General features: G+C 32.1%; 1 protein-coding gene across 2 annotated transcripts in view; it reads right to left on the reverse strand.

The window, feature by feature from the left end:
• The window catches only part of Tsp66E (Tetraspanin 66E), a 48066-nt gene that overhangs the window by 4561 nt on the left and 16159 nt on the right, over nucleotides 1-27346 (reverse strand). For both annotated transcript variants that reach the window (XM_080175617.1, XM_080175618.1), the window contains 6 exons: nucleotides 10669-10773; nucleotides 10163-10222; nucleotides 7496-7563; nucleotides 2246-2324; nucleotides 1798-1887; nucleotides 882-992 (listed from right to left, as the gene is read on the reverse strand). In XM_080175617.1, the coding sequence (XP_080031743.1) occupies nucleotides 882-992; nucleotides 1798-1887; nucleotides 2246-2324; nucleotides 7496-7563; nucleotides 10163-10222; nucleotides 10669-10773 (513 nt within the window). The remainder of the gene's footprint in view (nucleotides 1-881; nucleotides 993-1797; nucleotides 1888-2245; nucleotides 2325-7495; nucleotides 7564-10162; nucleotides 10223-10668; nucleotides 10774-27346) is intronic.

Consider the following 27346-nt stretch of genomic DNA (forward strand, 5'->3'; position numbering starts at 1 on the left):
AGCCTATAAGAGGCTTCATGGTAAAGAAGAACCATATCGGTTCAGCGGTTAATGAGATCCTTTACTACAGACAAAAAACGCTTATTACTTTATATTATAGGATATACATACATACATAAGAAAATCTACATATTTTTTTATTTTACCGACACAAAATGAAAAATCCTTATAATGAAGTAAAAGGATATCTGTGTGTGTGTACCGAAGGATTTCGCTAACCACTGAACCGATATGATTCTCCTTTACAGTTCAGCTTCTAATAGGTCCTAGGAAGGTTTATATCTTTTTGGGGGGAGGGTACCATTCCCATCCCAGGAGAAATCGCCTCTAGAAAAAATGTCTCTCCAAAAATTTGTTTAAAACCTTTATATTTTTAAAAAAGGTAGTTTAAAAAAGAAAAAAAACGTTTTTATGGGGGATATTTTTTTCTAGGGGCGATTTATCTTGGAATTATTGCGGTGCCCTCCCAAAATATAGTTATAAACCTTCCTGGGCCCTATGAGATACTTCACTGTAAAACAGAAACCTAATGCTCCAGCGGTTAACGATATCCTACGGTACACACACACAGACATACAACTCAAAGACATCATGTTACTTTTAAATAATTTTAAATATATTTGATTTCAGGGATCTAAAGGGATAAGACATAGGCCGATAAATGAATGTACTTTCCCAATGATGATACACAAAATTACCATTTCATTAGATTATAATTAGTGGTTGAAATGTTTGGACACCTAACTTTATAAAGCAATCAAATTCAATAATAGTCCCTATACTTGTTAAGCTAATGAATAAGAAATCGTTATTATAAAACTTTGGGGACTAGTATAATAAACAGCCCAATGTCCCCTAAATCCCTGATTTGATCTGCTTACCCTGTCCTTATAAGAATTTGTAGTCGAAGGAAATTTTTCACATCTGTCATCAGCAGGACGCAGTACATTGACTGGCTGTCCAGGTTCCAGGATACAGCAGGCAGCTGGTATCTAGGTACATACAGGATATATAGAAATTTAGATACATAATATATTTAATAGCTATATTAGGTTTGGTAACACCGAAAACTATAGCCCCTTTATTTTCACTTTTGAAGTGCCACCAGCGGGGCTACGATTGAGATATCTACTTCTAGTCTTGACTATCCGCTCACTAAGGTATCTGAATCATACATACTCGCTTTATAAACAGTCTCCCATAGAGAGGGTAGTCAAAAGGGTGTCCAATAGTGTAGTGGTTAGCAATCTTCACTTTGGATGGGAGAAACCTAGTCCTTCCATACACAAATTTAGTCGCAATTTGTCAGATTATAATCACGTAACCTTCACTGAGATGCTTAATATGGAACACCTGCCAAAACTCTAAGCCAGGGTGATGTAATAATTGAGTAGCTTCCACGAGAATTGTGGGTCAGCTTGTAATGTAACTAGAATACAATCAGCTGTGCGCAAAGCTCACAAATCTAAGATTTATCAAAGGATTCTCACTTCCAATCTCCGTGTGCATCTGAGTCCTAACTTCAGAGAATCAGGGCTACAAGAAGAAGAGAAACGGGTATTCAAGACTAGAAGTTGATATCTTAATTTTAGCTCTAATGGTAGCCTTTAAAGTCAAACCGTAGTGTAAAATAAATGAGCGATAAGGGGCGGAGTTACAAATCAAACTATAGCCATTATATTTTTTTTCGATTGAAGATAGGATTTTGAAAATCTTTCCCAAAATTAATTGCAAATAAATAGAAGAAAACAACATAAATAGATAGATTGATAAATAAATAGAAGAAGATATACTTACAACATGATTATTATTTTCTTGTTGATTTTGGGTGAAGAAAAGTCTGGCGTCCTTAAAATCTGAGCTGTTGTCCACTCCACAACATTGCATCTGAATAGAAAATAATATTGGTAGCGCAGCTACTCATACGAAGGGTATGTCCGTACATCAGTACATTACAAATCTTTTAAAATGTACTCTACTCACAGAGTTGTACCCAAGGTTGTTGACTCTGTTAAAAAATGCGAAGGTAGGATTTAGTACTTAATTCTAAGAGAGGGGTGGGGAAGATGACACCATCCTACTACTCTAATGAATTATCTGTTACTTCATTTGAATTATGTTTTTGAATCTGTATCTGTTTTATTTTCTTATATGGCAAGTTAAACCAAGTTTTAAAAGATTTATCCTGTAAAAAACAATGAAAAGCTGTCATTTTAAAAAAAGCCTGAATTTGTGAAGGTTTTACCTGGCTCATAACCAAGTCCCATCCAACGGTGACAGCATTTCTGTTGTTACTATTTGCATAGTAGTCACGGATACTCTTCCTAAAATATATTTGCATAGAAGTCACGGATACTCTTCCTAAAATATATTTGCATAGAAGTCACGGATACTCTTCCTAAAATATATTTGCATAGAAGTCACGGATACCCTTCCTAAAATAATATTTCTGTTGTTACTATTTGCATAGTAGTCACGGATACTCTTCCTAAAATATATTTCTGTTAAGATTAAATGAACTCAAAATAAATTTATTAAACCGTGGTTACAATGCCAAAATTATTGTAAATGCCTTTGACAAACTCAAAAATATTCCACGCAGTAAAACTTTAGAAAAAGTAATTCATCCAAAACAAAATAATAGAGTAATGTTTTAACTTATGACCCAAGAATTATAAATATAAATGATAGTATAAAAAAGCACTATGTTATTGCAAATAAGGATCCCAGTTTTAAAATATCTTTTCCGAAAATGCCTATGGTTGGGTACAAAAGAGCACGCAATTTAGGCGATCACTTGATCCGTGCTAAATTGTATCCCAACCATAGGTATGAAATGAGAAATAGAAATGGTTTCTTTAAATGTAGTAAACGAGATATTGGTTGTGATTTGTGTAACCATAGTCAAAACATAACAGAACATGTTGCTAGTCATTCAAAAAAGAAATATCCTATAAAATCTAAAATTAAATGCTCTGATAGTTATATTATTTATTCAATTCAATGTAAAAAATGTGATATGCAATATGTAGGCCAAACTACGACACCTGTGTGTAGACGCTTTAACAGCCACTCATGGGATATCATAAATAAAAAGAATGAGAAACCTGTACCAAAGCATTTTAACAGTAGAAACCACTCTCATTCAGATATGATTTTTACACCTTTTGAAAAATTAAATAGAAAAGATAAAACTTTATTAGATGTTCGTGAAAAATATTGGATTTTAGAAAAAAATACTGTAATCTTTGGATTAAACAGAAATTATTAATTGCCAGTTGCAACCTTAAATTTTTTTTCTTGTACCTCCTTTTTTTGTCTTTATTATATATACCATTTTTGTAATAGTTATTTAACCCTTTAAACAGATGATTTTCAACAACCACCCAAATTTTGACCATTTTGACCGCCTGTATTGTTATCAAACTAATTTTCCCCCAAAAAACTCATTCAATTCTTGACAATGCACGAAGATACTGCTAAATTTTATGTGAAAATATGTATATAAATAACCATGTAAGTTGTTTTATTTTATAGAATTTTTTTATTACATATTTTAAATTTACATAGTCCTGTTGTTACTACGCTTTTTGTTGATATAATTGTCCTTGTTTCTTTAAATTTTGACCATTTTGCTAAAATGATTTGTTATGTTATTGTGTATATAACCATTTCTTATACTTTTTTGTGAAAAAATTTAATATTTTTTTAGACCCTGATGATGTTTATGCCAATAAACGAAAATATTCGGAGCTGATGTGTTGATTTTTTTCCTTGTTGGGGAATAGAATAGTTGGTGCGCGTCCTTTTTATGAATATATTCCTAAAATATATTTGCATAGAAGTCACGGATACCCTTCCTAAAATAATATTTCTGTTGTTACTATTTGCATAATAGTCACGGATCCTCTTCCTAAAATAATTAATGTTTAACTTTGCATGATGATTCTTATAGCAGTTAGGTCAGTATTAAAAAATCTATATAAAAAAACTATATAATCGTTATCAGAATGTCAGTACATCAATTTAAAACATGTTGATTTTTAACATTTTAACAACATTTTTGGTATGATATAATTGGTGCATTATTTGCCAAATGTACCACTTTTCTGCACTACCTCTCCGATTTTGTTAATACTCTATATTTTGGTCCATTGGGTCATTCAAGGATGCTGGATGGCCAAAAAAAAGTTTCAGAGTCCCTGGATGTCTAGATATCTAGCTATCTATGAAGGTAGGTAACAAAAATTTAAAAAACACCCATTTTTTCACAATTTTAAAAATTAATTTTTTCATCAATCTTACATCCAACCTATACATTTTATACACCAAAATGATCGTTTATTCATGTAAAAAGCGCACATAATGCTATTTTGGCTAAAACTCTAATTGTACAGGGTGTCCAACAAAAAGTGTATTTTGGATATCTAGCGTAATACCCAAAATACCTGTCCAAAAAAAATCATTTTTTTTGGCTTAAATCCAGTGTTTTATCTGTGTGCATATGTGGTATATAACGGTTCGGACCACCCGGGACAATAAGGTTGTCAAATTTCACTTTGGGACACCCTGTAAATGTGATTTTTGCGTCTGTAGAGCTTAAACTTGGTCCAAATTGGCTATTTTTTTTCAAATTACTCTAATATGTGTCTTAGTATGTTTGGCCATAGTGTTTTCTGACCAGATCAATATTTTCACATTTTTTGGACACCCTGTATTTTCAAAAAAAAAGAGAAAAAAATTTTTGTGTTTTTTAAAAATTTTTTTTCTATTTTTAAGTTACTTAAAACTGTCATATAGATACAGATTTTGACTAATAACAATAATATTTGCCTATTTTACAAATTTTTACACTTTTGGGACACCCTGTGCATGTTTTTGAAAAATGATGGTTTTTGCCCATTTTTGGGGGGAAGGAGTCGTTTTAGGGCCATAGACTATTTCTTCATTTTTGTAGAACTTTTCAAGACACATCATTTGTTATTTATGCAAAAATCGCAAAAACCGAACCGTTTTGCCGTTATTCACCGCCAAAGGAGGAATTTTTTACGTTTTTGCCATTCCAGAGGTTGTAATGGGCATTTGTGGTAAGAAAACGTTGATTTATCAAGATCCCTCTGAAATACTTTTATTTAGGCAATTCAATTTACTAAATTTCATATTTAGTAAAATTTTTTGTGCAGCTAACCGTTTTTCGTCGAGATGGATTTCAATTGTTAAAACAAGAAAATGAAGTGAATATAACATAAATAATTGCTATAACATAAGTGATAAAAGAAACATAAATCATGTGCATTTGAAATTCCTTTTGACAAAAATCGGTTGGATATACAAAAAAATTTAGTTCACATGAAATTTAGTAAATTAAAATGCCTAAATAAAAGTATTTCACAGTTATCTTGATAAATCAACGTCTTCTTACCACAAATGCCCATTAGAACCTCGGGAACGGCAAAAACGTAAAAAATGGCGCCTTTGGCGGTGATTAACGGCAAAACGGTTCGGTTTTTGCGGTTTTTGCATAAATAACAAATGATGTGTCTTGAAAAGTTCTACAAATATGAAGAAATAGTCTATGGCCCTAAAACGACTCCTTCCCCACAAAAATGGGCAAAAACCATTATTTTTCAAAAACATGCACAGGGTGTCCCAAAAGTGTAAAAATTTGTAAAATAGGCAAATATTATTGTTATTAGTAAAAATCTGTATCTATATGACAGTTTTAAGTAACTTAAAAATAGAAAATTTTTTTTTAAAAAACACAAAAATTTTTTTTAAAAAACACAAAATTTTTTTTCTCTTTTTTTTTGAAAATACAGGGTGTCCAAAAAATATGAAAATATTGATCTGGTCAGAAAACACTATAGCCAAACATACTAAGACACATATTAGAGTAATTTGAAAAAAATAGCCAATTTGGACCAAGTTTTAGCTCTACAGACACAAAAATCACATTTACAGGGTGTCCCTAAGTGAAATTTGACAACCTTATTGTCCCGGGTGGTCCAAACCGTTATATACCACATATGCACACAGATAAAACACAGGATTTAAGCCAAAAAAATGATTTTTTTTGGACAGGTATTTTGGGTATTACGCTAGATATCCAAAATACACTTTTTGTTGGACACCCTGTAAAATTAGAGTTTTGGCCAAAATAACATTATGTGCGCTTTTTACATGAATAAACAATCATTTTGGTGTATAAAATGTATAGGTTGGATGTAAGATTGATGAAAAAATTAATTTTTAAAATTGTGAAAAAATGGGTGTTTTTTAAATTTTTGTTACCTACCTTCATAGATAGCTAGATATCTAGACATCCAGGGACTCTGAAACTTTTTTTTGGCCATCCAGCATCCTTGAATGACCCAATGGACCAAAATATGGAGTACTAACAAAATCGGAGAGGTAGTGCAGAAAAGTGGTACATTTGGCAAATAATGCACCAATTATGAAAATATAAATTATCCTATCGATTTTAAACTTTGCATGATGATTACTCTACAAGAGTTATAGTTTTTTTTGTCATTCCATCAGGTTTTAGAGCTTCGCTTTTATGGATGTTGTCATCCTTGTTAAATAGAAAATTGATATATTATGATGAATTGATATAACAAGTGCAAAGATCATAAATAATATAAACAAATTTGTATGAGTAACGGTGATTAAACAGGGATTAAGGGATCTATAGAACAACTAATAATAAGTTTCCTGTAATTTGTTTGAAATTCTGCGATATTGGGAAGTATTGGGGGTATGAATAGGTTTATAATTAATTTGGATGAAAATTGATGCCTAGTTGAGCAAAGAAATACATCCCTTATTTAAGGTCAGGTTTGGTACTGGGTAGCACTTCAGGGTTGGCACCCCTGGCATAGGAATCATCCCTTATTTTCAAATTTATTAAAAAGATTAGGGATGGGTGTTGGGTGTTTCGAGGACGTCGAGGAAGGGCAACAGAAGCTTTATCAAGGACCTTTAAAATTAAATTTAAATTTCTTGACTGAAATTTTTAGGACATATCATGCAGTTTTAAAATTCTAAAGATAGAATCATTTGCTCTTTTCCTGTGGGTATCATTGAAAACAAGTATTTATAGCAAAGTATGTTTAATATAAATATTAACGCCATGAATTTTACATTTAATATAAACAATGAAAAGAAACTTTTAACTTTTAAAATTAATTCTATACAATCTATATTTGTTATTAAACTGTTTTGTAAAATCATGATTATCAGCTTTTAGAAATCCTTTAGTTGCTTGGTTCTTACTTTACAACATTTCTTGGTTTTGTCACGCGGCATTGTGCTAGTTTATTGATTGATTGATACTTACTTTAAAATAAATCTTGGGTGTTACTGGTTTTGTTACGCGACATTAAGCTAATTTATTTATTGATTGATATTGATACTTTCTTTAGAACGAAACCTATGTGATAATCAACTTGGTTTATATACGCGGCATTGTGCTAGTTTATTGATTGATACTTACTTGAGAACGGATCTTGTGTGTTGATCGGCCTGGTTTTGATACGCGGCAGCAAGGGAAATGGCAGTCACCTTAATAAATACAAATATTATCCAATCTTAAGGGATAATACAATGGCTGAAAATTTAATATGAGAGAGAGAGAGAGAGAGAGAGTGAGAAAAGAGGCAACGAATAAAAAAAAATTGAGAAAAAGATATTCCTACTCTTTTAAGATATTTCCGCTGTTTTTATGTGACCAATAAAGACATGGAAATTCTACATAATTTTATTTCCTCAATTTCCGCGCAATTCTCCTAATCAAAATGATGTTATTAAAAAACCCCAAAATTAAGAAATAATGTTATTTTATAATTTGATCTTCTGTAGCTTTACAAAAACACGTACAATTGTTAATAGACCTTTAGGGAGATACAAAAAGTGTTGTGTGACGTCATACAAATTCTTTTTTAGGGGTTTCCTTTCCCACTTCTCCTGTCATTGTTCCGTTTTAGATGTATTTTAATGACGTCACACATGACACTTTTGGTATCTCCAACCCATTTTTGTTGAAAATTCTAATATCATATAGTAGTTATATAGCTTCAAATTAAATTTAAGTTATATCAATAGTTAATTTAAATAAAAAAGAAAATAATAAAAACAACAAAAAGTAAGAACTAAAGAAATAACAAAAAAATGTTATTATTTTTCTACAAAATTCTTTGTTTTGTGATCCATCTATGACACTTTTCTTTGAAGTATAATCACTCAGCTTTTTCAACAGGGGTAAAAAGGATGACAGCATCCAAAAAGCATAGCTCTAAAATCAGAAGGAATAACAATAACTCTTGTAGAGTGTCAGAAATTATAAAAGCAAAACATTAATTTGTAAAGCTAAACAAAATTGTACATAAATTTGATGCAAAATGTCGTAAATTAAGGATACAAAAAAAGGACATACTTTCATTTATATAATTTGATAATAGAGATGCATCGCTTATAACATTGTACCTTGTCGTTATTTAGAAAAGCCTCGCTTTTAACAAGGACAATTCGGTTGATAAGCAGTGCAGCAATAACTAACTATTGTCAATAAATCACGAAGTATGGCCATTTATTATGATAGCTTATTAAAGAGGATAATTTTTTTCTCGCGTAATTTGCGCAAGTTGGGTGTTGGGTTGTTAAGACTCTAGGGGGCTAGGTGTCGCTTCAGGTACTAGACCTCTCTCCACGCACCTTGGTACATACAATACATGATTGCGGAGTAAAGCGTCCATTCACCCATCAGACAACCAACTCTCGAGATGCACGACCTTTGTCTGAGAAAACCCAACTGTGCATGGTAACGAGTTGCGCCTGTTTTGGGCCAAGGCATTCCCCCCTCTCTAACAATTTAAGTCGCGCATCTGACATAGTAGCAGTGGGAACCATTTTTAACGTCTTTAGTTATGACGCGGTGTCGGACCGAGATTCGAACCTATCACCTTCCCGACTACGAGCGGATGCGCTACGTGTTGAGCCACGGTCGCGGGTTGGGTATTGGGTTGTAATCAAATGCTCTTATCAAGTCAAACTGATCTTAATTATAGACCATTTCATATGCACCATCTTTTAATTAGAAAAAAAAAGTAAATTGTCTAAACGATATTTAATAGCTTAATAGACGAAATATCTTTATACCAGTTGTAGAGTAGCTGCACAAATAACAAATTATTTTGAACAAATTCTTTGAAATTTGTGATTATTATTGGAAATTCTAAGAACTATTTCCTTGCTTTATTACTAACTAGCGGCTTCGCCCCTAGCCTCTAGATTTTAGATTTTAAAGAAAATAATAAAAAAATTGGGGGGAGGGGGGATTTTTTTTTGGGGGGGGGGGGGGTTAGGGGTCTCCCCCCTTCAAGAAAATACCTATAAACCTTCCCGGGACCTATGAGAAGCTACCCTGTAAAGGAGAACCCGATTAGCGGTTAGCGAGATCCTTCGCTACAAACAAATAGACAGACAAACAAGCAGATAGACAAACAAACAGACAGACAGACATCGTTCTACTTTGTATTATAGATAAAATAGTTTTTTTTTAAATGGCTAGTTGCCTCACCCATAGATTCTAGGGGAGGATGAAGAGTGTAAGTAAAAAAGCCTAAAACCACTCAAAGACATTATAAAGATTTCCCGAATAGTACAAATAATTCGGACTACCAGTATCCGAGATCTTGAGCTTCAGAAAAAAAAACTTTACTGATTTATATTATAGGATATACAAATTATACATGTTGGAAAAAGGGGAAGGCAAGCCTTTCCAATTTAAATTTAAAGAGGTGTTTGACTCCCCCCCTAGCCTAGGCCTACACCCCCTTCGGCACGCTTATATTTTTTTTACCATATTATTACTTTTTTTTCTTCTATGAAATTTGACAAATCATACATACCTCTTTTTTTTATTTGTCATGTATTTTTTCACTTTTTATCCAGTAGAAATATCTATAAAGCTATCCATTAATTTACTATAAATCCTATCTAAGGCTTTTTATAGCGTCTTACTGGTCTACCATTGGTCAATTAAAATGTATACTGGCCTGCCATTGGTAATTTAGTCTGTATATTGGCCTATCATTAGGCATTTGTATTGTATGACGTATTTTATTATAGGCGCTATAAAGAGCTTGATACTATCTATTTATACCTGTAGGACAAATATAATAATCAGAAACAAAGCATAGGCCGTCAACAAGACTCGGGATTCCTAAAAAAAAAGATTTAAATCAATTTATCGTATTTAATACGAGAAAGTATGAATTCACGTTTCCATTTTTGTACTGGAATATACCTTAGAATATAATCAGTGACCGATAATCTTTAAAGTAACTTGGGCCCTACAGAAGCTTAAAACTCTAGCTCCAAGGGTTCTTGAGTAAACCCCCCTCCCCTGCCCAAACTATTTTAGTGCACATCCTCCTTGTGAGAAAGCTTTAAAGTCAAATGCGCTTATTAAGTCTAACTCTTCTTAATGTTGACCAAACGCAAAAAGTATAATTAAACGCATATTTATCTTACTCAAAACTTTACGCAATATTGTGAAAACTACTATTCCCTTTTTAAAATATTTTTTTTATTTGTTGATTTAAGCCCAAGTTTTTTTTTATGGGGGAAATCCCCTTGACCCCCCCCACGAACAAATCTAATTTCTACCTGGATAGCCCCACAGTACCCCAGGAAGGCCACTATAAAGATAAAAGCTCCAAGGGCCACCAGGATGTAGGCAGTCTGCAACACAACATCGGGCTCTGTAAACTCCTGAAAAAATTAATTATTAATAAGGGTTTCTAATTAGTTTTTAATTTCCTACCTTTTGTATTAAAATGCATGAAACAGAATTTGATTAGAGACTATTAAATGAATAAGAAATATGGTCATGGAAAGAAAATGAAGTAACAGTTTTGTCATATTTTCACAGTAGGATTTGATTGGTTATTTTAGGTTTGGTTAGGTTAGGTAAATGTTAATGATTGCACCGCAGGGTAAGAGCCCCCCCATTTATTTCATTATTAACTGCAGATATATAGGTTTAGGACAATTTTATCTGTTATGTTTGTTTTTTATTGTCTGCTCTGAGTAAATTTTAGCGGTATTCAATGCGCTAATGTCTATAGTATTTAAGATTAGCCAAACTAAGAAAAGTTGCATTAGTTCTATTGATACTAATAAAGATACTGGAGATATAAAATTCACAATCTATCTTAAAAATTATGATTTTAAATGAATGCAAATTGTATTGCAATTAAAGTAATATAATTAGGGAGGCATGAGCTCAGACCACAGGGCAGGGACCCTTCCCGATTTTGTATTGGGTCTTTAATATCAGTTAATAGCATAGGGAATAAACACAACCAAATCCCTACAAAAGAACAGATTCTGCCACTTGGGCCAGGAAGTTTTATGGATTATACATCAAAACTTATACATTTATTGTATTGCCAATTATTTTTCTAGCTCATTTATTCTGAATACCATTTCTAATTTATTTATACTCAATTTTGAAAACAGCAAAAAAATGAAATTAGTTTCAACAGAGAGGGGACTATAAATTACACTAGTACCCAAAGTTTTATAACCAAAATATCGTATACGTTGGCTCAAACTTTTATTGGGTTATTCCAAACTTTTCAAGTCCCAATTATAATCTACATTACAATATTGCAAGACCTTTATACTTAAAAGGGCTACCTAAGGCATTAGGTTACGAAAAAAAACTTATTTATGAATATCATTTTTTATTTTTTTAACACTGTTTTGTCCGGCTACAAATATCCTAATGTATGTATATCTTTCTAATTTACAGGTTTCTACTTAATGGATAATGAATAAATAATTTATAATTACAATTAACATCTAATGGAAATTAGTAATAAAAATTAATTTGTTTTATCTTGTTTATATCAAATGACAGGAATTAAAGGGGTATTTTGTCAGTGAGAGCTGTTTATTACACTGGTCCCCAGTTTTATAATGATGTTTTCTTAATCATTGGCTCAACAAATTTGTTGACTATCATATTTAGTTTTGATTAGTTGGTTAATTAAGTTGTGTGTTCAAACTTTTCAACCACTAATTGTATTCTACAAAAGATTAGATTTTGTGTACATCAATCTATAGGCCATTGAGTTATCCCTTTAGATTCTTGTGTAGGTTTTGGGGGATGTTAATAAACCCCTTCGCCTTCTACCGCACACTAGGTAAACCAAATTTTATTTATATCACTAATGGATATAGAATACATGGATATTATGACAGGGGAATTTATTTCGTCAATTTAGGTTCCTAGTACAGTACTCAGATATTGGTCAAGATGATCCTCAATGGTCAGGGGAAAGGATGGAGTGAGGTCATAAGGGAGGAAGGGTTTGTGATAATCTCTCAAAATATCCATGTTTTCTATATTCATTGAGTTACAAAATTTAGGTATAAATTGGAACATTACTTTTAATATACAAATAAATCCTTTTTTAGTGCCAACTAAAATGCATTTCAATATTTTGTAATATTTTCTTTGCAGGTTATTCTATTAATAAAATAAAGAATTGCGGCTTTAAGTTTTAGTAATAGTCTACAAAAACTTTAAACCTAGTCCAAGAAATTTTAAAAATTAATCAGCTTAAACTATGGGTACAAAATTGAAATAAATAATTTTGTTGAACGCAAAAATGGCATTTAATTTATATATTGGATGTCTATCGATCTACCTTTATCAGAAGTCCATTAATCAATCTAACTATCTACATATACGAATGTAATTGTCTATTTATCAATATTGGAAATCCATCCATGTATCTATCTTTATTGAATGTCTGTGTATCTATCTATCTATGTTTAATGTCTATGTCTATATATCTATATTGCAAATCTATCCCACTACCTATCTTTATTAAATGTCTATTTAGTAATAATGTCTTTTTTTGTCTGAGGCTAAAGATCTTAGAATATAGTGGTCAGAATGGGTGATACTTTTTAGGGAATACTTATAAATGTCTTAGTGTGGTTTTAGGCTGTTTATTTAATATCCCCGCCTTCCCTAGATGCTAGGGGAGAAACAACTAGTCTATCTTTATTGAACTGAAGTGTTTGTTGGCTAAGGGCTGGCTGCTTGGAGGCTGATACAACAGAGAGATTACAAATATTTAGAGCCCTAATAGAATCTCACAAAATTTAGAATTTTTAATCCAACAAAATACTAGTACTAGTCATGGAGGGAAGACATTGGGCTCTTAATTACACTAGTCCCCAAAGTTTTATAATTGGAAAAATATTCCTAAGAGGATAAATCATAGGTTGGTTCATTAGGTTAAATGTCTAAACATTTCAACAACTAATTGTAAAATACAGAAGGAGTATTTTTGTGTTTCATCATTGGGAATATGCATCCATTTATCTGACATTCTCATATCTCTTTAGATCCCTGAGTGACTTCTCTCTTGGTCTTTAGGACTGCACATTTGAGTGGTTATTTTTAGAAATAGCTTAAAACCATACAAAGGCAATTATAAAATAATATTGGCTGCGCTCTAAGAGAATCAGAAACTATTGAAAATAGCTGAAACCTTCAAAAGAATTCTTGAAAAAAAAAAAAAAACGTGAAGCATTCCTAAAAAGGAGAACCCAATCGGTTCAATGGATATATAGAACTTGAATGAAAAATAATATTTATTATTTAAAAGTCAAGGCTCTAAATTGAGAGGACGGATGAGTATTTTCTTGGAACATTTAATATAACCATGGATCTAAAGGGATAAGACAATGGCCGATAAATTTATATACATTCCCAATGATGATACACAAAATTACCCCTTCTGTAGATTACTATTTGTGGTTGAAACGTTCGAACACTCAACCTAATGAGACAACCAATCAAAATTCAGTTAAGTTCCCAAAGTTGTTTAGCCAATGAATAATAAAACGTTATTATAAAACTTTGGGGACTAGTGTAATAAACAGCCAATCGGTCCCTATCTCTCTGGGGTGGGGGATGTGTAGGTTAATTTCAGCTCCACGGTCCTCTCCCTTTCTCCTTGAATAACACTTTCCAGGAAGGAAGGAGACAATTGGCTGTTTATTGCACTAGTCCCCAAAGTTTTATAATTACGTTTTCTTATTACTTGGGACTTTAAATGAATTTTGATTGGTTGGTTTCTTAAGTTGAGTTTACAAACATTTAATCCACTAATTGTAATCTACAGAGTGGGTAATTTTGAGTATTGCCATTTATGGAGCATTGTCTTATCCCTTTTGATCCATGAATACTTTCATACTAGCCGACATAGTTTATAGTTTATAGCCATTTATTATTTATAAAAACAAGGACAAAAATGTATATCAATGGCGAAGCTTGTACTGTAAATGTTTCTTAAAATATCAGATTATAGTTAAATAGTACCTGCTTTCTAGCACTTAGTAAATCTTTATTAGAGGGGAGAGGGTAAAAAACCTAGTGACAAATATTAAAATAAATATTAAAACAAACAAACTGTTTTTCTACCCTGAAAGTTTATTAAACCTTGCTTTTAGTTAAAGCTCTAACCGTGCTCAACACTAGACCCTATAGGGCCTTTCTTACCCTCACTTATTTTAATCTAAACTAAAATAAGAACCTAGAATACATTTTTTCTTAAATTACGTTTAAATTTAAAAAATTCCTAAAATATAAATAAAAAAATTCAATTTTAAGGATTATTTTTAACAACGCAACTTCTTTTTTTTTTGTCATTGCCACACTTAAAAATTAATTTTATACAAAAGCGAGAAAATTATGTTATCTACAAGAAAAGATCTAAGTAAATTTTAAGTAGCATTGTTTTTATATTAAAGAACATAATAGTCATAGATATATGTAACTCTACCAACGGAGTGGGGACTCTTTTGTAGACTTTCAATTGTGTCATTGAATATCAGCCAATAGCTGGAAATATAAACACAGCCAAGTCACTAAAAAACAAGAAAGTAATTTGCTAGCAGACAAAAAATGTCCCCAACACTTGTCTGTGTTATACATCTATACGTATACATTTATTGTTTCAATGTAGTTAAACCCGTGAAATTACGGAAGAACATTACGACACTTCCTTTTAGGGATTTAAAAGAAAAATCTAAAAATTTTTTTCCTTTTTCAAGAAGTATTTAATAATCAAATAAATTATGAATTTAATTAGAAAATAAGAAGTATGAAATAGATGTTTATAACGCTAGTCCTCAAAATTTTTCAAATTCGTTGGCTCAACAACTTTGGGGAATTTTGTTGAATATTGATTCGATTGGTTTATTAAATACAGTGTCCTTACGTTTCAACCACTAATTGTAATTTATGGAATGGATAATCTTGTGAATCACCATATAGGATGTAAATTTATTTATAGGCCATTGTCTTATCCCTTTAGATCCCAGACTTTTTCTACAGACGGCCCAAATTTAATTTATTTTCTATTCTGTTACACCATCTACTCAGAATATTTTTAAAATGGATATATAATTACTTGGATGTTAAACCAGATTTTCATGCATTCTGACAAATCGATACTTCCACCTAGCTAATGCCCCATAGCCACCCCTATTACCACATCTCTTACCCTTCTGCTGGATGAACGAACCGACCGACAAATGAAGTCCAAGTTATCAACCGTTCTCCTGTCATAATATCCAGGCATATCTTATATTCATCCATTAATTTGAATATATTCTTTTTTCCAGACAAACACGTACAACTAAATTAACATGAAAGACAACATGTACATATGTAACTTCCATTATGTGTTTAAACTCATTTCTATAAGCAAACTCCCTCCTCCTTCTCTTATTCTTAATTTGAAAAAGAATTTCTAGCCCCACAGGGCTCTCCTAATCCCCATATTAACCTAAAGTGTTTGAAGACCTAACAAAGGATAAGACAATGGACGATTGACTAAATCACCTCCCCAGTGATGAAAAACATATTTACCCCTGCAGTAAATTTATATTATTGATTGGAATAATTTCAATCTTCTAGATTAGAACAACCAATAAAAATTCAACAAAAGTACCCAAAGTTTTTGAGCTAACGAATAAGATAACGTGGTGATAAAAGTTTGGGTATCAGTGTAATTTACAGTTCAATGTCCCGTCAATTTGGAAAAACCTTAAAAAAACTTTAAAGATATTTAGTATCAAATGTTTTGCTTATATCAAAGATACATAAGTTAATGGTTATTTATCGCTTTGTATTATAGACAGCTTTCCGCGTATAGTATAATGAAAAAATTATGCTTATCCCCTATGAAAATACACAAAATTATCCCTTCTGCGGATTAAAATCAGTGATTGAAACGTTTGAACAATCAACTTAGTGAACTAATTAATCAAAATTCACTGAAGTCCCTAAAGTTTTTAAGCCAATGAACAAGAAAACGTTTTACAAAACTTTGGGGACTAGTGTAATAAACAGCCCATTGTCCCCTCTCTCTCTGGATATATCATAGAACAAGAAATTGGGCTATTTATTACACTAGTCCCCAAAGTCTTATAACACCGTTTTCTTATTTGTTGGTCTAACAACTTTGGTGACTTTTATATTGATTGGTTGGTTCATTAAGTTGAGTGTTTAAACGTTTCAACCACTAATTGTAATCTACAAAAGGTTTTTTTTTGCATCATCATTGGGATTATACATCAATTTATCGGCCATTGTCTTATCCCTTTATATCCATGATAATTCCTATATAATAGACGCATACTTTAAGATATCCTAACGTTAACATTAACCTTTGGTAGCTACTTGATGCATGTTTTAAAAATAGTTTATAGACATCATAAATTGATGTACATTCCCAATTATAACAAATAAAATTACCCCATCTGTAGATTAAAATTATTAGTTTAAAGGTCTAGAAACTACAAACTTCAACCAACCATTAAAAGTACCCAAAGTTTTGGAGCCAACGAAATAAAACTTTGGGTACCAGTTAAATCTACATTAATACGTCTATTATATCCATATTTCCCCCCCAAACAAATGCCAATAATTTTGCTTTTATCCCTCTGTATAACGCCAACCTTTACAAATAATATTTTTGCTTATTTTTCTTTTTTTCTCATATTAATATTATATTATGATAAGCCCCTCTTTGACTGCTTATTATTTTGTTTGTATAGCAAACTAAACCAAAATAGTAAAATGTTTATCATTTCTTAAGGATAAGACTATGGACATTATATTCATGTAGATATATATATTCCCATTATATTACTCCTTCTGTATATCAAAGTTATTGATTTAAAAAGGTGGGAGGCGGATGTGCCACTTTTTGAAACCAAAACTAAAAGTCAACAAAGGAACTCAACTAAAAAAAAGAGTTACAGGTCTGAGATTTTGCATGGCAGTTGCTTTATAGGGGTACACTATGGAACTGTGAAGAAACGGCGGCGCAACCGCCGAAAACCGCCGTTTCCCGCTGATTTTTTTTTGCAATTTCTCGGCGGTTTTCTGCGGTTGCTCCGCCGTTTCTTCACTGTTCCATATTGTAACCCTATAAAGCAACTGCCATGCAAAATCTCAGACCTGTAACTCTTTTTATAGTTGAGTTCCTTTGACTTTTAGTTTTGGTTTCAAAAAGTGGCACATCCGCCTCTCCCCTTTATACACTGCTGGTTTACACCTACCAAGACTTTAAAAAGCACCCAAAGAAGAAATCATGCTTATAAAACTTTGGGTACAAGTATTATTTACAGTCCAATGTCACCTCCCTGCATGGTGTGTCCTTATGCATTTGTGTATTATAAAAAGAAAATTATGATCCATAAATAGAATAAATAATGTCCAGAACAATTTAGTGGATTTTTTTATTTTTGTAATTTTTGTTCAGTACCCTACTACAAGTCTACCCCCTGAAATTTAACATAATTGTGTAATTAAAATATGAATAGACTATCAATATGTACGTTGAAATTATGGATGTTGTCAATCTTGTTTCTTATACAAGTATTATAGCAAAAAAACTATATATGTATAAGGTGTATGATCTTACATAATACTTGCTACTATCAGTAGGAAGGAAGATAAATAACATTCTACATTGATTTATCAATCGTCCTCAACCAAGGCTTCTTCAGTTATATCTAGTTATATCTCTAGGGGCTTTGCCGCAAAAGGTAATTAATGAAAGAAAAAAAATAAAGTACTTGGTGAGAAGGTCCCACTCCACCAATATTTTTAAATAATAGAAAGAAAAAAAATGAGGGGGGGATTTTTTCATTTTTAGGGGGGTTGGGGGTGTCCCATCCCCTAAGAAAATAGCTTAAAACCACCACAGGACCAATAGGTATATACCCTGAAGAGTAGAATCCGATCGGTTCAGTGGTTACCGAGATCTTAAGGGACAGATGGACAGACAGACAGACGGACAGCCAGACGGACAGCCAGACGGACAGACAGACGGACAGACAGACGGACAGACAGACGGACAGACAGACAGACAGACGGACAGACAGACAAACAGACAGACAGACAGACAGACGGACAGACAGACGGACAGACAGACAGACGGACAGACAGACAGACAGACAGACTGACAGACAGACATCGTTCTACTTTGTATTATAGATAAGGTTTGCCAAAAAAAAACAGGTATATTCAGGGATCTAAAGGGACAAGACAATTTCCGATAAATTAATGTACATCCCCAATTGTGACACAGCAAATTACTCCTTCTGTAGATTAAATTCTGTGGTTGAAACGTTTGAACACTTAACTTAATAAACCAACCTATCAAAATCAATATTAGTCCCCAAAGTTGTTGAGACAACGAATAAGAAAACGGAAACTTTGGGGATGTAATAAACAGCCAATGTCTTCTCTCTCTCTGAGATATATCTAAGAAAGTTCTATACCAGCTAAATTTGATTATAAATTCTAACTATTAAGAGAAATCTCTTTGGCGAAACCTAACCATATATTCTTTCTCTGGCTATAAATAGAAGCTATTTTATTGTCTTTTTATTTTTAGGGTTTTACTAACCCCCATGGCTCTTTTTTTTCAAAAATGAATACGTTCAAAGAGTACAATTTTATACTATTTAGTCGAAACTAATGTAAAAATTTTAAGTCAATTATGTCAGCAAAATCCACGTTTATCAATACCGTTCATAAAATATAAAATTTCATGGTTTATATCAACTGGATGTTTTTTTAAGTGGCCATTTTTTTGACAAACGGACAAAGTTAGCTATAAAGAAAATGTTCAGTTGTCATAACAAAAAAAAGAGATAATACGCAAAAAATCACACAACCTTTTAAAAATTAAGGTATATGTTTTTTGAAGCATTGCCGACAGACAAAGACTAGATATGAATATGTCATAAGAATCTTCACTGAAAATTTCAGTTGTCTATATTCAATAGACATTGTTTTTCCCCCATAGCGTTACAGACTTACTGATGGACAGACAAAGTGAATCATAGAGTAGCCAACAAGGTTGACAACATCAATACTAGCGAAGTTAAACAAACCATCATTATAAAAAGATGGATAGAGGATTCTTATTTTATTTTAAAGACGTAATTATGGAGATATTTTTTCTTTAGAAAGTGCACCTATTTGTCTTAGGAATCACACTTTTATATATTAACTTTATAAACAAAAGTAGACTGTGATACAGTAGAAATTTTAAAAATATTTGATAATGGTTAGTGTAAGTTTAAAAAACAAAGCTTTTAAGAATATACCATAAATTTATAACAAATGATAATTGAATAATTCTTTTGGTATTTATTTAAGTTAGGTTTAATTTGCAGTTATGAATATAAATTTCCTTGTATTTAATAGAATATAAAAATTCTTCATGCAGAGTTTTATCACCAATTTATAAGATTACATCAGATACACTTTACTAACTTTTTAAACATTAAATTTTCTGGGAGGGGAAATTGGGCTGTTTATTACAATAGTCCCAACAGCTTTATAATAACATTTTGTTATACGTTAAATTAACAATACTGAATTCTAATTGGTTGGTTTATTAAGTTGAGTGTCCAAACGTTTTAACCAATAATTGTAATCTACAGAAGGGATAATTTTGTGCATCATCATTGGGGATGTACATCAATTTATCGGCCATTGTCTTACCCCTTCAGATCCCTGTAAAGTCTAAGTATGGCTATTGATATTAAAAATGTAAATTGGGTGCACATGAGAGAACATTATGTAGGTAGATATCACCATGTTACCCCAGGGATTTAAAGGGATAAGACAGTTGTAGTTAAATTTATGTAAATCCCCAATGATGACACACGAAATTAACCCTTTTGTAGAATATATTTAGCGTTTTTAACATTTAGACTCACATAATCAACCTACCAATCAAAATTAAGTAAAATGTCCTCAAAATTTTCTGTATAAAACTTCGGGGACTAGTGTAATACAGAGCCCAATGTCCCCTCACTCTCTGATGTTACCCAGTTTCATTGTCGTCTAATAACACGAAATAACAGCACAAATGACAAACGGTCGGACAGCCAGTCTGACTGTCATCGTTACATCATATTATATGTCATATTTAAAGATTAGTTTACAAAACCAGAGGAACAAAAAGCAATTTGCTAACAGACGAAAGGGGTCTCCACCAACTGGCCAGGTAGTTGTCTGGATTATACATCTATACTTAAACATTTATTGATCATCTGAATTACTATAATTTACTGTTGTTTTTTAGATGTTGTGACCTTGTTATTGCTACGCTCATTTTTAAATATCGGGTTTAGTCCCTTTCGTGGCAACGCCCCTTAAGGGGCGGTTCTTCGTACTTTCAGAGTAGCTTTTCCCCCTATTTATAGCACCTGCGGGGGGCTCTAACCCTGCGGGGCCAATTGCCTAACCCTGCGGGGCAATCACCTAACTCAATATAACCTAACCTAACCTAAAATATTAAAATCCATATAAAAATACGACGAATCGCCCCTTAAGGGGCGTTGCCACGAAAGGGACTATTCCCAAAATATCTTTAGAAACAGCCTTTGGTTAGCACAGTTGTGGGAGTTATATATGGTAAAAGGTATCGCCTTTTAATTTGATAAAGACTTGCGGATCTTTTAGAGTGAAAAGCTACTTATAGTTCAGAGAAATTTCCCCTCAACCCCCTTCCCTTTTTTCTTCCCCTTCTTACACACTTCCCTTTCAGTTACTCAAAAAAAACAAGTTTTGCTCCAACTTTACTCCAACAAAATATTTCGGTAACTTCAAATGGAATTAATTGGCTGAATATTTTTGCTAAAAAAGAAAAAGAGGAGAAAATTGCGAAAAAATGCTGGGATAAAATAATAGTTAATTATCACATATTTTTTTTATATACGATTCTATACATGATTTTTCAGTTTGGCTGAGAACAATTTTTTAATCCAGCGGATATCGATTTCGAAGCCATACTAGAAAAGCTTTTAAAATCATATAAGAATTCTTAAAGTATGTCTAGATAAATATAGATATTTTTATCATCTTCACAATTCATATGAATAATCATTAATCATGCATTTATTTTTTACCTTCTTTAAAATAACATAAACGAAAGACCCACGACGGAAAACCCACTATGAGTACTTTACAAGCATTAAAACCCATCATCAAAGTAACCGCAAAAAAACACCAAATCCGGCGGCTACCTAACCCTGCGGGGACTATTATGGGAGTTCTATTGTAGGTTATACGGTTATTAGGTCATATTCATGTCATCTTTGCCAGGGATTTAAAGGGATAAGATAATGATACACAAAATTACACCTTCTGTGGATATAAATCAGTGGTTGAAACGTTTGAACAATTATCTTAATGAACAAATTAATCAAAATATAGGGCGTTGCTACAAAAGACCAACTCTACAAAAGACCAACGCCTACAAAAGACCAACATTAAAAAAATCGTAATGCTAGAAGTTCATAGCCGCAGAGCTCGGCCCCCTAGCCTGCCTAGCCGCGGGCGCTCGGCCCCCTTGCCTATAACCTAACCTAGCCTATATGTATGAATGTTTAATGTACATTAATTTATTTATAGTTTAGAATATCGTGGATTTTACAAAAAGTTTTAGGGATAAATTGATTTTCGGTTCAATTAAAGAACATTATTTCCAGATCTGGATCTTTAAATTGTTTAGAGGTGCGCTAAATCGGGGCGATCCAGTTCACCCCGGTTTGGCGCGGCAATGGCACTCAACGATTCGCCCATGCCATTTTGATTTAAAGATTGAAATCTAATAATATCTAGGTGCGCCGAACTGGATCGCCCCGATATAGCGCACCTCTAAACGATTTAAAGATCCAGCTCAGTATTGCTTCGTAACCGATTAATATCCGATAGATTAGAATCGGTGCTTGCCATGCTAAAAAATCAAGTAAAGCGTGTTTTACGGACAACCTTCCACGGTGCTAACATAACTGGTTTTAATATTTTGATTATTCATTTTAATATCCACGGAAAGCATCCTTAATAATTAGGTCATTTGTGCTTTTTTCCCTGCGGTTTTTGAAGTTAACCGATTGTGCACTTATGGTATAGAGTTATTTCATTTCACCAAAATCCCACTTAACAGATAAGCACTATATTGGTTCTTAGCAAGTAAAATTTTTCCCATAGGCACAGATATTCTATAATTGAAATAATTTGAAAATAGCTAATAGCGTCGGAAATATATACAAACACAGTCGCTACAAAAGAAAAAAAAAACAGTTTGCCAGCAGACAAAAAGGTCTCCGCCACTTAAGCCAGGTAGTTGTCTCTATTATACAACTATACACATCATTGCTTCTCTGTTATTAAACAAAAATTTCCTTGTTTTAACTTTTATTACATAAAAAATTCTCCTTCTAATGCTAACTCAAAAAAAGAAAAAGCTTAAAAAGTTAGGTAGTAAAAATGATAATAAAAAAGGTATAATTTGTTCTAGTGCATTTAGTTTAAGCACTTTCTCTCTCTCAACTTCTTATCTGCATTTCAACATTAAGCCAAAACTTATAAATAGAAAAGAGGATTTTTTTCCTTGATAAAAAGACTAAAATTATAGTCCTGAATCATCTATGTGAAGCTATCTAAAATGGAGAACTCAATCAGTTCGGCAGTAAATGAAACCTTTAGTTATGGACAAAAAATACTATTGTATATAATCCCTATAATAAAGTGACAGGATGTCTGTTTGTCTGTAACGAAGAATCTTGCTGACTGGTGAACCGATATGGTTCTCCTTTACAAGGTAGCTTCTCATAGGTCCTGGTGAGGTACCACCACCCTCTCAAGATATATCGCAAATAGAAAAATTAACCCCCCATCCCCCCCCCCAAAAATCATGTCTTAACAAATGCTATTGGAACACAGTAATAGTGTCTGACTGATTATGACGTAACAAAAAAATTTGCCAATGAGAGGCCACTATAAATTTTACCATTGGTTAATAACGGCCTCTCATTGGTTAATTTTTTTTGTTACGTCATAATCAGTTAAACACTATTACTGTGTTCATGCTATTGTACTAGAGACTTTTATCTGAACTCAAATATTTTAAATTAAACATCTATCTAAATCTAAGAAATTGGGCAAATTGAGTTTTTAATTAAAAAGAATTAATTTCACACTGAATTAAACATTTTCTCTCGGTTGGAAATTCAAAGTCACTGTCACATTTTCATTCCACATATCAAAGGATAAAGATATCTCAAAGTTAATGAACAACCCAGGTTATTAATTGTAAACTTGTAAAATTCTTTTAGTATCATTGTACAAAAGGTATGATGTGTTCGACCATACTTTTAAAAATTTAGGACCGTATGTTTTTTTTATTAAAAAACTTATCTATCAATTGGAAATTCAAAGTCGCTATCACATTTTCATTATCAAGGGATAAAGATAATGATCTGCCCAGGTTATTAGTCGTACACTTGTAAAATCCTTATTGTACAAACATGATCATACAAAAGGTAATAATGTCCTATTTTTTTTTTACTCTAAGATCATACATTTATTTTGTTATTTATTTGTTAAGTTGAACTTTTACACTTTTTTTATGTGATTAAAATGTGGCATTTCCTTGCATATTCAATGCATATACTTTAAAATTATTTGAGCAGCATATACATTTGAAAAGCAGAAATTTCTGCAATCTTTTGGGTCTTTAAAGAAAAAGAGATATAGTAGTTTTGGTGTATACATATACACTTATTAATTAAAAAAAATATCCCTTATCTGTGAAGGGAAAGATGCACAGCAAAAGTAATTTAAATAAAATAAACATACATAAATTCTTTTCAAAATTAAATAGCAACAAAACAAGAATGATAAACATTCCAAGGAACACAAACTAAAATCAAATCCTTACATAAAAATATACAGGATGTCTCTAAGTGTGTATGTGTAGGATCTATATAACCACTGAACCAATATGGTTCTCCTTTATAGTGTAGGTTCTCATAGGACCTAGAAAGGTTTATAAGTATTGTGTGGGAGGGTACCAAACCCTCCCAAAAAGATAGCTATTAGATAAAATGATAATTTTTAAATCAAAAGGGAGGGGCGGGTGGTCAAATCTTAAGTGCCCCTAGAGGACTACAGGGGCATATCTGCTTGTAATGCATAAATTAAATAATTCTAAGAATAAAGATTTTTTTGTGTGTACTGATATATAAATGTGTATATGAGCATGAGAGACCAGCGAATGTAATGAAGGAATACCTTTACCTTTGTTACCTAGTGATCAATGACATGTAACCCCATAATTGTACTAATTTCCCATTCTGTAGATTAAAATCATTGGTAAAAATGTGTGGACACCCAATCAATATTAAATATGAGTCCCCAAAATTGTAAGTCAACAAATGAAATAGCATGTTAGTAAAACTTTGTGGACCTTTTAATCTCCCTCTCTCCATAAAAATTACAGTAATTATTCATAATTTATCAGAAAAAGTTCCCTACTTCTAATAAAGCCTCACACACTGTTATATTATTTTTGTAACAGTCTCCGAGAAGTAATTTGTCTGCTATAAGAATTCTACCAAATGGTCAATAACAATTTAGGTTCTTACAATATAACAACAATAACAAAAAACAGCTAACAGGTTAAAAAGACGAAATTTTTTATGGACAACCGTGAATGAGATTCTAATTGTTTTGCAATTTAATTTATGGATAATACTTTTGCTTAAATAAAGTACATCTTTAAGGATGATTCCCTCCCTATCAGTTTTAGGGAAAAAAAATGTTAATATGGGGTAAGGTTAAGTCAAGGTTGGCCGATAAATTTATGTATATTCCCAATGATTATACAGAAAATTACCCCTTCTGTAGATTACAATTAGTGGTTGAAACATTTGGACACTCAACTAAATGAACCAACCAATAAAAATTCAATAAAAGCCCCCAAGATTATTTTTTAGCTTTTTTTTGTTGATTTTTGTATGAATATCCAATAACAAATATCTCCCACCAAGAAATAGGAAAATACACAAATACATGGTGTACAATCATTACAACCCAAGGAGGGAGGGGATAATTGACTGTTTATTACACTAGTCCCCAAAGTTTTATAATAACGTTTTCTTATTCGTTGCCTTACCAACCTTGGGGACTTATTGAATTTTGATTGGTTGGTTAAAAAAGTTAAAAATCCAGACGTTTCAACGATTAATTGTAATCTACAGATGGGGTAATTTTGTGTATCATCATTAAGGATGTACATCAATTTATCAGCCATTGTCTTATCGTCATTAAACAACAAATAATTTATAAGCTATTTTGTCTTATTTGTGAAAACATTGCTGATATAACAATCTGCGAATTTGCTAGGACCCCCAAATAAATAAATATGTATTATCTATCTATGTACATTATATATATTTTGTCTATAGCTATATTTCTTTTTTAGTGGTCCACAAATTTTGGGAAAATTATTTTATATTATCTTTCCTAATACTATAGAGTAATGCTTTCAGAATAACTAGCAGCTGCGCCCCTAGCATCTAGGGGCTCTAAATTCGAAGGACAGATAAACATCCTAAAACCATATCTAGACTTATTCATAAAACTAAGAGCCTAAAACCAGGGCCTATAAGAAGCTTCACTGTAAAGGAGAACCATGAAGAACCGGTGCTGGTTGGCGAGATCTTTCGCTACAGACAGACAAAAATCTTACTACGCCACGTGCAAAATTAACTCTGATGAATTGAGCCATACTGATGAGCCCTGAAAGGGCGAAACACTGTGTCTATGGATATTTTATATAATAGGATAAAACTTTTTGTATTTAATATATATATAATGTAGAAATTTGCTTTTGGTTAAATTTTGATAAAAATAATACAGTAATATACTGTACAGTAAAATGTAAGCACTTTATGATCCCTATAAAAAAGGGGAATAATGAAAAAGTTTTGGCTAAAGTATCCCGAATGACGAAATATCAGAATAGATAGTATTCTAATATGACGTCATTTGGGATTTTTCGGCCAACAGTTTTTTAAATTTAGTCCTTTTTTACAGAGAAGCAATGCCAATAAATCACTAACTATCACAGTTGTCTTATAATCCAGGGATCTAAACAGATAAGACAATGGCCGATAAAATTATGTACATCCCTAATGATGATACACAAAATTACCCCTGAAAATACAATTAGTGGTTTAAACTTTTAACCACTCAACTTAATGAATCAACGAATCACAATTCACTAAAGTCCAACAAATAAGATTACTTTATTATAAAACTTTGGGGACTAGTGTTATAAACATCCCATTTTTCCCTCTGTCTTTACTTCTAATCACTATAGAGTAGCTACGCTTTTTTTTATCTTGTTTACCATTTCAATGTAAAAAAAACAACAAATTAGCCTTTAATGCCAAGTGTAATGAACCTTTGCATGATTTAAAAGGCCGATTTCCATACATTCAAAGATTTACTGTAAGCAAATTATTTAGCTATGCTGAATAGTTTTCTTACAATTTCAAACAATTTAACCAAAATCTAATATTATTAGGGCTGGCAATCCGTCAAATTTTTGGACCGGATTCGGATTCTTACAAGAATACGTCCAAAAAAATGGCGGATTCTCCGCGGATTCCGGATCCTAGTAATATTTAAAAGACTTTTAAATTTTTTTTTTTTAAATTAAGTGCTACATATGTCCTTAAAATAATGTTCTTGGTGTTCTCTATAATTCACTTCCGAGAATTGAACCAGATATTAAAAGATATAATATATAATGATCATAATCTTTGCCTTCAAAAAGGGGGAGTTGAAAGAAAAAAACTCAAGACGCTAATTTTAGCCAACCAATAAAGAATCCGAATTGCTATTAAAAAACGGATTCCGGATTCGGATTCC

The sequence above is a fragment of the Acartia tonsa genome, chromosome 11 (assembly GCF_053477335.1).
Source record: "Acartia tonsa isolate MP-2025a chromosome 11, ASM5347733v1, whole genome shotgun sequence".
In the NCBI taxonomy this organism is placed as follows: Eukaryota; Metazoa; Arthropoda; class Copepoda; order Calanoida; family Acartiidae; genus Acartia; species Acartia tonsa.